This window comes from Gadus morhua, chromosome 18, assembly GCF_902167405.1.
Source record: "Gadus morhua chromosome 18, gadMor3.0, whole genome shotgun sequence".
NCBI lineage: Eukaryota > Metazoa > Chordata > Actinopteri > Gadiformes > Gadidae > Gadus > Gadus morhua.
In genome coordinates, this window is record NC_044065.1 from 18,610,057 (window position 1) to 18,623,084 (window position 13,028).

The 13,028-nt window shown below is 44.4% G+C and overlaps 1 protein-coding gene across 4 annotated transcripts in view; it reads right to left on the reverse strand.

Moving 5' to 3' along the window:
• Positions 1 to 8,452: 8,452 nt before the first annotated feature.
• svild (supervillin d) overlaps positions 8,453 to 13,028 on the reverse strand; it is a 61,934-nt gene continuing 57,358 nt past the window's right edge. For all 4 annotated transcript variants that reach the window (XM_030339522.1, XM_030339521.1, XM_030339523.1 and 1 more), the window contains exons 24-29: positions 12,748 to 12,881; positions 11,563 to 11,718; positions 10,660 to 10,803; positions 10,209 to 10,321; positions 9,924 to 10,079; positions 8,453 to 9,710 (exon numbers count right to left, since the gene is read on the reverse strand). In XM_030339522.1, coding sequence (XP_030195382.1) covers positions 9,624 to 9,710; positions 9,924 to 10,079; positions 10,209 to 10,321; positions 10,660 to 10,803; positions 11,563 to 11,718; positions 12,748 to 12,881 — 790 coding nt within the window. In that variant the 3' untranslated portion in view covers positions 8,453 to 9,623. The remainder of the gene's footprint in view (positions 9,711 to 9,923; positions 10,080 to 10,208; positions 10,322 to 10,659; positions 10,804 to 11,562; positions 11,719 to 12,747; positions 12,882 to 13,028) is intronic.

The following is a 13,028-nucleotide window of genomic DNA, read 5'->3' on the forward strand; positions in this document are numbered from 1 at the left end:
GGGTCAACACTGGGCTCAGGGTGGCTGTCTTTGGGGTAGTCCAGGCTGAGTTCCGGGCAGCATCTATTGAGGTGGTCCAAAATGGGCTCAGGCCAGCAGCTGTTTTTGTGGTCCACACTGGTCTCTTGCCAGCAGCTACTGTTGAGCTGCTCCATGTATGAACCAGTTAGTCTAGGTCCCCATGGGCAAAGCAGCAACAGCAGAAGGACTTCAACACTGTCTTAAAGAACCCCTTCACTCTGCCTGTTTCTGCTTCTTCTTCTTTGGGGTGACATCTGAAAATGACACCAAAACAGGAAATGTATGTGTAAGTATAAAATACTAACATGAGTGGTCTTTGGCTTTAGACATCTGACATACCTAGTGGGATGTCTGCTACAGCCGGCTTGACCCTCCGCACACTCCGTGGCAACCCCATAGTAAGCGTTAGGTACGGATGCAGTGCTATCAAATAAAAAGTCAAGATAAAAGATTTTTAAAATAACGTAATTCCATCAACAAATCCTGATAAAAAGACAATTAAGCAGTGCATGAGCCAGAACCAAATTAATGTTGAAAGCATAATATTAGGAAGCAACTCAATGGCGGATCTAGAAAGAATTGGAGAGTGAATGGCACACCTACCCTGTTCCATGGTCTGTGAAGTCTACTGAGGTGTTCCTCTGTGCCTCTGACACAGAAGGTGTGTGGCTCACAGGTAGACTGTAGGGATGGACCACAATCTGCTCAGGAAAGCTGCTGTAGGGCTGGACCATAGTGAGCTCAGGGAAGCTGCTGCCTTTCGGTCTGCCCCCGCTTGGCTCAAGGCAGCTGCTGCCTTTGGTGTGGCCCACACTAGTCTCAGGGGGGCTGCCTTTGGGGCCAAACTAGTCTCAAGGCAGCTGCGTTTGGTTGGTCAACACTGGGCTCAGGGCAGCAGCCCTTGGGGTGGTCCGCAATAGTCTCAGGGGGGCTGCCTTTTGGGCCACACTTGTCTCAAGGGGGCTGCGTTTGGTTGGTCAACACTGGGCTCAGGGCAGCAGCCCTTGGGATGGGCCACATTAGTCTCAGGGGGGCTGCTGCCTTTGGGGATGGGCCACACTAGTCTCAGGGGGGCAGCCTTTGGGTCCACACTAGTCTCAGGGCAGCAGCCCTTGGGGTGGTCCACAATAGTCTCAAGGCAGCTGCTTTGGGGTGGTCAAAGCTGGGCTCAGGCCAGCAACTGTTTTTGTGGGCCACACCGGTCTCTGGCCAGCAGCTACTGTTGAGCTCCTCCATGTATGAACCAGTTAGTCCAGGTCCCCATGGGCAAAGCAGCAACAGCAGCAGAAGGACTTCATCACCGTCTTAAAGAACCTCCTTACTCTGCCCTGTTTCTGCTTCTCGTTCTTTGAGGTGACATCTGAAAATGACACCAAAACAGGACAAAATTATGTTTTAGTTTAAATTACTAACGTGAGTAGACTAAGGCTTTTGACTTCTGACATACCTAGTGGGATGTCTGCTAAGGCTTTCTTGACCTCCTCAGTCTCCGTGGCAACACAATAGGAAGTGGTAGGTATGGATGCAGTGCTGTCAAATCGAAAATCAGGAGAAAAGATTTTTGACATATCGTAATTCCATCAACAAAACCTGATAAAAGAAAATTAAGCAGTGCCTGAGCCCAGGACCAAATGAATGTTGAAAGCATAATATTAGGAAGCAATTCAATGGCAGATCTCGGAAGCATTGGAGAGTGAATGGCACACCTACCCTTTGCCACTGTCTGTGGTGTCTACTGGGGCCTTCCTCTGTGCCTCTGACACAGAAGGTGTGTGGGTAACAGGTAGGCTGCCGGGATGGTCCACAATGGGCTCAGGGCAGCTGATGTAGTGCTGGTCCACACTGGACTCAGGGCAAGTGCTGTAGTGCTGGTCCTCACTGGGCTCAGGTCTGCTGCTGTAGGGCTGGACCACAGTGGGCTCAGGACTGCTGCTGTAGGGCTGGACCACAGTGGGCTCAGGACTGCTGCTGTAAGGCTGGACCAGAGTGGGCTCAGGACAGCTGCTGTCGGTCTGGATCTCTGTCCCCAGGCTGATGAAGGGATGCTCCAGCAGTGCGTGTGGCGTGATGCGCTGGTCACAATCCAGATGGAGCATCCTCTTCAACAGGTCTGTGAAGCTGGGCGGGATAGGTTGGCCTGGCTCATATCCTACCTTCAGGTTTGAAGTGAAATGATTAAGAAGATTGGAAACAACATGGCCACTGCATTTAAGTCTACAACATTACTGGATCAACACCTACCTCGACAACTTCCTCCAGGGAGATGAAAAAGGACGATCTGGGCCGTCGCCGTTTGAGCCCTATTTTCTTCGTACTCTTCTTATACTCCTGTTGTGTCTGGAAAATAGACTCTGTTTTGGTTAGGGTATTTTGACCTATAGATACTTTAAGACCGGGTGACAGACAGACACGTATAGTGATACCTTGAGTCTCCAGACTGATCCTTTGGTGAAACACAAATGGCTTTTGATGCCTTGGTCCAGCATAGCATCAGGAAGCTCACCATGGGTATGTATGATGTATGCCCACTGAAACACAACAGAACACATCCTTCCTGTTAGTAATCCACCACTGGATTATGTGAAGGATCGTTATTATTGTTCAGGGATTCAAAAATCTTTCCAATGCTCCCCACAGAATCAGACTTGTAATTTTGAACATTGTCTCAGTGTAAACGATTTTTGGTATATTGAAATACACGGTTAGACTTACCATATCATACTCGGTGTAGCCGGGATAAAGGGGGTCGCCAATTAACAATTCAGCTGCTATGCAACCCAGGGACCACATATCAATCATGCATGTAAATGGGAGACCCAGTATGACCTCTGGGGATCTGATAAGAAAGAAACATAGGAAATTGGAGCAACCATTGTAATCAGCAACCAATAGGAACCAACCAGGTCAGGATGGCTGTCAGTTACTCACCTGTACGGGAGGGTCCCGAAGTTGTGGCCAATCATTGCCTGGGACAAATGGAGGGAACAGCCGAAGTCAATGATTTTGACTTGAGTGTCCTGTCCCGTCATCATGACGTTGTCAGGCTTCAGGTCGCCATGAATGATCCCAAGGGTGCCAAGGTGGTCAAGGGCTGAGGCCAGCTGAAAATCAATGTTTGATGACAGTTACCACTCTCCCCAGTACAGCTGCAGTATGTTATCATTATGGCTGAACCAAGGTGAGTGAGTTTGGTCGGCCTGGAGCCGCCCCAAGCTTCACATGTTTAATGTGTGTTGCTAGCATGTTCCTTATATGGTGAGACACAGGCTGTGAGTCAAAGGAGAACTAGTGAGAACTGGTTAGCAGTGTAAGAGCGTACTGGAAGTACAGTAGATTTAAACATAAGAGAATAATGCATGGGATGAGGTGATGACGTATGAATGATGTATGGACAGAATGGAGCATGTATGCAGAGGTCTGGGGAGTGGTTCTTTGGTTATTTGGCAAACTAGCTCAGGCTTTGTTCTTACTTGTTCGTGAGTGATCATTCAATGTCAGATTTCTCGAACTCTCTTATATTGTTAAAGTATAAAATTTGGATTACAGGGGTGTAAACTGGGGATGACAATCATTTGGCCAGAAAATAAAGAATGAAAATGTTCTATTATAAATAATATAATAGAGGCGCCAACAAATTTAACTTTACAATCTCCCCTCTTGATACTTAGCTGTTTTAGTTTTTTTGCGTATGTATTCTATTATTTACGGTAGCCAGTATTGGACTTGTGTGGACTAGTGGTGGATTTAATGATTCGTTTCCGTGACCCAGTTCGCGTGATTCAGTTCGCCAAAAGGAGTCGTTCACAAATCGTTCGTTCGTTCGTTCGTTCAGTCGGGTTTCCGGTAGCACTAACTCCACTGAGTCTGACTGACTCAGCTGAGAACCGTGCAATGGCATCCATTCCATGATGCGATTTACCGCTACCGGAAACCAGGCTGAACGAACAAACGATTTGCGAAAGACTTCTCCCAGTTCAGTCGAGTTTCCGGTGAATCGATTCACCAGAAACTCGGTGGAGCAGTCGTTCGCGAATCAGCCTAGTTTCCGGTAGCAGTGAATCGTACCATGGAATGCACGCCATTGTACGGTTCTCAGGTGAGTCAGTCAGACTCAGTGGAATTAGTGCTACCAGAAACTCGTTCATTCGTTCAGTCGAGTTTCCGGTGAATCGAATGGTGAACGAGACGAACGAGAGAAACGAACCGGTTCGGTTTGTTCGTCCTAAAGACTCGTTCATTTGAACCAGTTCGCGAACGAACGAGCCAACACTAGTGTGGACTTCCTGGAAACATGGACCTACCAGTAAGGCACAGACTAGAAAGACAGTCTTTTTTAATAAACTCCCGCTACGCTAACTAAGTTGTTGATGCTTCGTTTTATGTGCAGGGACCCTAATCATGCTAATGCAGAGGTTTGGTGCTATTTTGAGTTATATTAGTGGTTAAAAAAACACCGATTTTGAAGCGTTCGCTGTGCCCCTAGCCAATAACATGGAAGCCAAACATTTCGCCGGGCAAACTCTACACTCGTTTTTTCAATGAAAAAAGTATCTGGAGGGATAATTTGATGGGATAACATGCCAAAACAAAGATCCTGGGTTCAATTTTCGGCGGAATTACACTTAAAGTCGACAAGCAATTCATGTGGATGCACTAATTTCTTTAAAAAAACTGAATTTCGCTGAAACAAGACAAGTTTTCACCCTCATCTTAGCCTGGCTATTGCCATACCAAACTCCATTGTAGATTGCACATTGGTCTGGGGAAGCTGCTGTCATTTTCTTCAGCGCAAGAGGCGTGATCAATGGGCCTAGTTCAAATGACTCTGCCCGCAATTGCCTGCTTGCCGTTGCTTCCCTGTCGTCATTCCCTGGTTTAACAAAACCAGTGCCGTGTTCCAATACCCGTACGTAATTTTTCAGATGTGAGTGCTGTTCCAAATCGAGTACTCCGTGGTGCACTAACCGGAAATTACGATCACGACTGCCGCCGCGGCTCCTCCCCCGCAATAAACATCCCGCTTTGAACGGTACACTCTTTACGCCTAGCAGCTATAAAAAGCTATAAAAACTATAAAAACTACAAAATGACTCTATTAATGCAGGCTATGTGGAAAATGCGCCGACTTTGGCTCAGCCTGGCTCCGCCTCTTCCGCTACGTAGCTAAGATGGCTGCCGCTGAGTACGGAAAGTGTCCTTCGATCTACACTTCACGATTAGCCCGTTTTGAGTATGACATCCGGGTCCTTGAAGTCAACTTCTTTTCGCCGGATCTGAATTGGAACGTACTACGTACTAAATATTTGGCTAGTAAGTACGGATAGTACGGGTATTGGAACACGGCAAGCGTGCCAGGGGGAAAAACCAGCATAGTAATTGGCTCCCGCAAAAACGTATTGAAACTAGAAAGAAATGTATTGCTCTTCTCCAGACCCTTCTTCATTGCAAACTCAAATCATCATTCAAAGAATGGGCTGGGCTACCCAGTCTATGCTTATCCACCACAGAAAAAAAGAGTAAAGTTTAATTATAAAGTCTTATACGCAATCAGACACACTCAAGAAACAAAAAATACAACAATGTATTGTGTTTCGAGCAACGAAAGTACAATTGTGTTGAGGTTGAGGTCCAACCTTACCTGTTCCACTATATTTTTGATCTGCATCAGCGGCAGACAGTGGTTTTCTGTCTGATGGGCGAAGGCTAGTAGAGACTGGTCCAGGAGCTCAAACACCAGACAGAAGTGCGGACCGTGTTTGAGGGCACCCATCCATCTCACAATCCCACACTTTTCCGGGTCCAGAGCTCGGAGGCACCTTAAGACTTGAATCTGAGAATAAAGAGCAGGTTAAAGAGATATTTTACAATGCAAAATCACATGAAAAACTAGTACCAAAAAGAAACACAAACAGTTTTTAGCAATATATATTTAAATAACTTTATATATTAACTTATTAATGTTTTTTTTTACCTCTTGCCTAACCGACGCCAACACTGACGGGTGGTTCTTGATGATTTTAACAGCCACCTTTACATTTGTGCCTGTTTTAACACATCTGGCCACCTTCCCAAAGGTTCCTTCCCCAAGAAAATCTTCCACCAGGTAGGTGGAAGACGTTGTGGTTATCAGGTCTCCTTTGGACACAGAGAATGATTGACCTGAGAGAAGAGAGAGAGAGAGAGAGAGAGAGAGAGAGAGAGAGAGAGAGAGAGAGAGAGAGAGAGAGAGAGAGAGAGAGAGAGAGAGAGAGAGAGAGAGAGAGAGAGAGAGAGAGAGAGAGAGAGAGAGAGAGAGAAAAGTCTATTGACATGAAATCGACATCCAGAGATTGGTTTGTAATTGTAAAGAAATTGTAATTGTAAAATAAAATAGATAAATAGCTATTTTATTTATTCTCGTATGCTACGTCGGGCCGTTAACATAATGTGCATTAGTGTTTCACTACCGTTTTAAAATGTCCTAGCAATTCAAAACATTCCGTTGAACTGTACGGTTTCAACGCCAATTAATCATTCCGGGATAGCATTAAACTGCTTTTAGGAGGTTCTTCCAAGGGAACCTGCATTTCGACGATTTGTGTCTTAGCAGCGCCTCCACCAGGTGAGAAAAAAACACGCATGTTCGTTGGGGAGACGAGCTAGCTGCTGTGAGGTGATATCCTCGTCATCCAGCAAGGATGCCACGTTTTTAAACACAAACTCTTTTCTTTCGAATAATCTCGACATCATTGCAAATGAAGGTCACCCCTCAATTGATCTCTTGAGTATAAATAAAGGTTAAATACAAAATACAAATCTACATACAACCCTGATCGAAATTGAACGTGCGTCTTTCTCCGAACTGAAGGTGGCGGTGTTGAGCCGCGGAGCTCTCGGAAGACCCGAAGCGTTCACAGCGGTACACCAAAAACATACTGCTCGGCACAGAGCTGGGAACTCACCGTCCATGTTCTCACTACAACAACGTCGAAAAGTTGATAAGCAAATATCTATTTTTCAAGACAGCTGCTCTCTCTCTCTCTATTACACGCAATGTCCAAACGACTGATATATATTCTCTGCTAAACACAAACTATTGCTTAGGAACAAATTGTGACGTCATAATTGGAATTGCATCAATCTAATGCATGTTGATTGGTTGTTATGTGTGCTATTATGAACGTTTAAGTCTCATGACAAGAAAGATACCATCTAGAAAAAACTCCCAACTGATGAACTGACGGACACCAGGCCACATCTATCTCCCCCTGGGTTCTACACCAGTTCAAAGTGAATACGTTTCCTCAACAAAAATGGTTTATCATCACGAATATCATCAGGAATGGGAATGCCTCCCAAAAGTCTCTCTGATGGAGTTAATTTTGTCATCCAGCAAGGATGCCACGTTTTTAAACACAAACTATTTTCTTTCGATAAACCTCGAAATCATTGCAAATGAGGGTCACCCCTCAATTGATCTCTCGATTATAAATACAGGTTAAATTCAAATCTACATACAACTGCAACTCGTATCGAAATTGAACGTGCGTCTTTCTCTGAACTGAAGGTGGCGGTATAGAGCCGCAGAGCTCTCGGAAGACCCGAAGCGTTCACAGCGGTACACCAAAAATATACTGCTCGGCACAGAGCTGGGAACTCACCGTCCATGTTCTCACTACAGCAACGGCGAAAAGTTGATTTGCAAATATCTCTTTTTCAACGAAGCTGCTCTCTCTCTCTACTACACGCAATGTCCAAACGACTGATATATTTTCTCTGCACAACACAAGATATTGCTTAGGAACTAATTGTGACGTCATAATTGGAATTGTGTCATGTGTTATTAGGAACGTTTAAGTCATGACAAGAAAAATAACATCTATAGAAAGTACTTAAAATTGATGAACAGACAGACACACGGCCCCATCAATCTCCCACTGGGTTCTACACCAGTTCAAAGTGAATAGCAATAAAAAAAAAAGAAAAATATTAAAATACGTTTCCTCAAAGAAAATGATTTATCATCATGAATGTAATCAGGGAATGGGAATGCTTCCCAACAGTCTCTGATGGAGTTAATTTGTTCAGTGATATACATCTTGTACATATCTAACCATGTCTTGGAGACATGGGGAAGGTGGTAATAACATGCTGTGACGGGAATGCACTTTAAGTCATCTTATAGCTACATATTCTGACATGCATTCCTGCAGTCTGGTGTCATCTATGACTACAGCAACCTCTTCTGTTAATAAATAAATATATATACATGCATACATACATACTGACTAGGAAATATCTGTATATATACTATATATACACAGGTGTAAATATATAGATCTCAATGTTTATATATATAAAAACATGTATATAAAGTGACTAGGACTTTAGTCAAGATAATATTGTACAGAGATATATGCTATAGAAATGGTAGAGAAATAAGTCAAGACAGTTGCCATTTACAATATATTTTATATTGTTAGAATATGCATTTCCCTAATAAGAGTTTGAGCACTAAAGATGTTATAAAAGCAGTTTATGGCACACGATTTCTCTTTGTCTCTCTCAAACACACAGACAATTCCACAATGAGTTGCAATGGCGATCAAATTACAAACTTCAGACATCCTCTCAGTAAAAGAGTATGTTTTTAATTGCAGTTAGGGGATAAGATGTAGAGCTTTCTGCCCTCTGCGAATACTAGTTAGTGAAGGGTTTGTATTCAAGGTGTAGCCTACTAATCATTTGAACCAAAGAAAACTTACCATAAAAGGCCTATTCACTACTGGGGTTTCTTTCCCATTGTCTGAGAGTTAGATTCCCGACTGTTGGCTTAATTATTACTTCAGGGAGTTAAACGTAAACGTAACAGTGGTGAAAGGATTCGGTTAGAAATCCAAGTTGACACTATTCTCAAATAGCATTGTTTTAGCTTGGTGCTGACTTGTTATTGGCTAACTTCAACATAAAAAAAGGCAGTCGTTATCAAACACTTGCTTTCTGGTGAAATAGTTCATGTCACCTTACTGTCAGGGATTTACACTTCATTCTGATTTGCAATATATGAATATTATACAATTATGTCTGCATTGGGCTGTCCATGGACCTTATTCACCCAGCGGGCCTCCAGGTTACATCTTGGATGTTAACTTCGGCATTGGGATTCCCCACCCAGATCAAAGATGGATGCTAGGGGGATAAGGTACATTTCTGGAGTTGGATAGTCCCTTAAAAGGTTTGGCATATATAATTTAAACAACGGGCTCATTTCGTACATTCACCCACATATTGAAACATTGAAAGGTTAACATTGGCACAAGACAAAACATTGTATATTACATATTTATAGTGTGTGTTTGTGTGTATCCGTGTGTGTATGTGTGTGGTTATATTTCTATAGATTTCTATATCGGGAGGGAGGGTGGACTTTGCCATTAACGATCAAATTGCATGCAACCGTTTCATTGCAACCTTAAAAAAATTAAAAATGCAAAAAACATTTGAACACAAATATACATTATTCCGTTTTTTTATCTCATTGCTTGTTTCACATGAGAGTTTGAAATCATTCCACGGAATACAAAAAATATATAAGGGTAACGTTGTTTCAGTTGTGAAGCTTTTTAAAACAGGTCCTTGTTCTTCTTCAGGTTCCTCTGCTTCCAGCTGGGCAAGGCGTTGAACTCCACCCGACTCATCTCTAGAAGCACCTGCAACACATTCCCCACAGGACTTTGAGTTGGAAAGCACATCGTGATTGACAGACAAGATGGAATGGTTTTGATCATTTTAATCACAACATTCAAATGTCAACACAAAGACACAACATGAACATCCTTTAAACATGTATTTTTGCACATATTGTGTAGATAATTTAATGCCATCGTGTGCATTTGATGAGGGAGTGGCTCAGACGCTCTTACTTTGAAGTCGTGGTCGGCGAGGTAGTCTTCCAGGCGGAGGGGGTCCACGCCCTCGGGGAGGGGCTTCCTGGTCAGCTCCTCGATGGAGTACTGCTCCTTACTCAGCTTGGAGAGCACCTCCTTCACCAGCACCACCTTACTCCTGGAACCCTCCCCCTGCACACACACACACACACACACACACACAGGTCAGCATAGGTCTAGACCCCGTCTCCCACCAGGCGGATATGACGGCTTGATTTCCATAATCCTGCTGAATGAATATAATGTGAAGACGTAACCCACCGGTGGAGCCACGGAGGGGTCTTTCTCCCAGTAGGGGAATATATTGGTGAAGGTGAGGGGTTCACAGCCTGCCATGACCAGGTAGGCCAGCGGGGGGCGCCTTGGGTTCTTCTCTGTGAACACACAGGATGATAGAGACAGGTGAGCACAGTGTAAACAGTCAATGATATTGATCAGGGAAGATAAGGCTAATCCAAGATCCAACACCAGAGCCAGCATACGAATAGTTTGTTTTCTCAGAGCCTCATTCAATTTCAATTCAATTTTAATATTTATATAGCCCTTAATCACAGATCTCAAAGGGCTTAATATGCCGTATATTTATGTCCCCCACCCCACCTGACCCTAGCCCCTCAAGAGGGCAAGAAAAAGCTCCCTTAATTAACAAGGAAGTAATCCTAAGGAAGTCGGCCCTTCATTCCCGGCTGGTGGTGGGCGACGCCCCTCTCACCTTTGCAGTACTGCAGCACAGTTTCCATGGCGCACTTCCTTTGGCTGTCCCAGCGCATCTTGGCGGAGCCGGCCAGCGCGGTGTCGTCGGGGTTCCGGCCCTGCCACAGGTACACCTCCATGCGGTTGTCCAGGAGGAAGAGGGCTGCGGGCGGGGCAGGGGAAGGACCGTCAGCACACTAACACATCCACCCCTGCATGGATCACTGCCACCATCCACACTTCCATACACTCACTCCTATTGGAGTTTCTCCTTCCATGTACATGCATTACTGCGGCGATGTAAAGTTTAAGACGGGCATGACCACAGTAACATCCATAACCAATAACATCAACCATCACTATTGTAATCCATCAATCATATTTCCCACATCACTCCTAGAATCTAAAAACGTCTGCATCCATTACTGCCACAATCAACTGTATGCATCTACACATCGTTAACCCCATTATCTGCAAATCTATACATTTATTAATCAAGTAATCAATAAATAGAAACATACATTACATTACAATAAACGATAATTACTTCATTACTCCCATAATCTATAAATCTTCAAAGGCATGAAATCGAAACAAGGGAAAAGTAACCGTTTCTACAGCTTCTAGCTCTGTGTTTTCCTGTGCATGACGTCAGTACTTCTGACGTCATGACTCTAAGGCCCAATCCCATTTCTACCCCTTACCCCTCCCCCCTTTCCCTTTACCCCTTCAAAACAAGGGGGAGGGGGAAGGGGTAAGGGGTAGAAATGAGATTGGGCCTAAGCCTTATGGGTCCAAGCTAATATGCAATCTTAATAATAATCATATACAATACAAAACATAACTCAAAATATGCAAACTAGACATTTAGTAAACCTGGCTCCTCCACTAGCCATGCCCTGACCCGCACTCCCCACGGTACCTGGCTGCTGGGCGGAGTAGAGGTTCTCCTGCAGGAAGGGCATGGCCATGACGCCCTCCGGGACGCGCGTGGGGCTGAGCTGCTCCTCCCCCCGGAACAGGCCTGAGCTGGCGTCCAGCCAGAAGAGGCGGGGCGTGTAGTTGTACTTCCCGGGGTCTACAACCAATCACAGAAGAGATATCCACGTGTCAGCGGGGAGGTCGTACGAACCACAAACAGCTCAGACAGTTTCAGGTACCAGGGTTGAGTCTGCAGTAGCACTGCACGATTCGGTGAAGAAGTCACGTTGCGATTATTGTGGACAATATTGCGATTTGCGATATAATAAACAAATGGTGTCATGAGTCTACTTGCTTGGTTATCAAGGAAAATGCACACCGATGACTGATCATTTTAAAATGTTTCTTTCTGAACTCAAACATACAAACTAAAAATTAAATGTGTATAGTACTCTTTTCAAAATAACAATATTTTACTAAATGAAATAAATAATAAAAAAATATATTTTTCAAAATGAAGGCATTTCTGCTGTGCAAACTTTTTAGGTTCCTCAATAACACAACTAAATAAAATAAATAAGAAAATACATATTTATTATTTTTTAATTAAATCGCAGCTTTTTTCGGTTATACAATCGCAAAGGTTGATATCGCGATTGCGATTCAATTAATCGTGCAGCACTAGCCTGCAGTCTAGCTGTAGGCATCCTTGAGTATCCATGGTAACCCAAACCTCTAACCCTAGCTCTGGAGGTAGAGTGGGTTGACTGGTAACCGGAAAGTTGCTCTTACGAGTGTCGACTCGTCCCTGAGCAAGAAAAACCCTGCTCTGCCCTGCTCCCTACGAGCTGGATGTCGCCCTGCGTGGCTGACACCACTGTCAGTGTGTGTGTGTGTGTGAATGTGTGCATGAATGGGTGATGTTATGCACTATTGTAAAGTGCTTTGAGTGGCCACTGGCTAGAAAAGCCCTGCATAAATGCAGTCCGTTAACCATTTACCAGTTCAGCAACAGGCCTGGCCTGAACCCGACCTGCTGTTAAATGATTTGTATCCGAGTTCCCGCTCGGTCGCTTTGGATACAAGCGGTTCCTAAAGACTAAACCTAAATGTATACAGTTGGGAGCTGAAGGGTCTCGGATACGTTAGCGATCGATAAAGGTCTAGTGCTACAGACTAGGGGTACCTTGGAGCATGCAGTCGTAGGCTTTCTTGTCCTGCTGGCCCAGGGCCTTCCAGAACTCTGCAGGCTCCGCCCCTTCCTCCACCTCCTCCACCTCCACCTTATTGCCACTGGTCAGGCCCAGCTCTTTGGCACACCTGCACCACAGACACACAGACAGACACACAGACAGACACACACAATCAGAAATGATTGAACACTTTATTTTTCACATTCTCTATTCCAACAACCGTCCAGCCAATCAACACATAGCCTAACCACACAGCCAGTCATCCATCTATTCC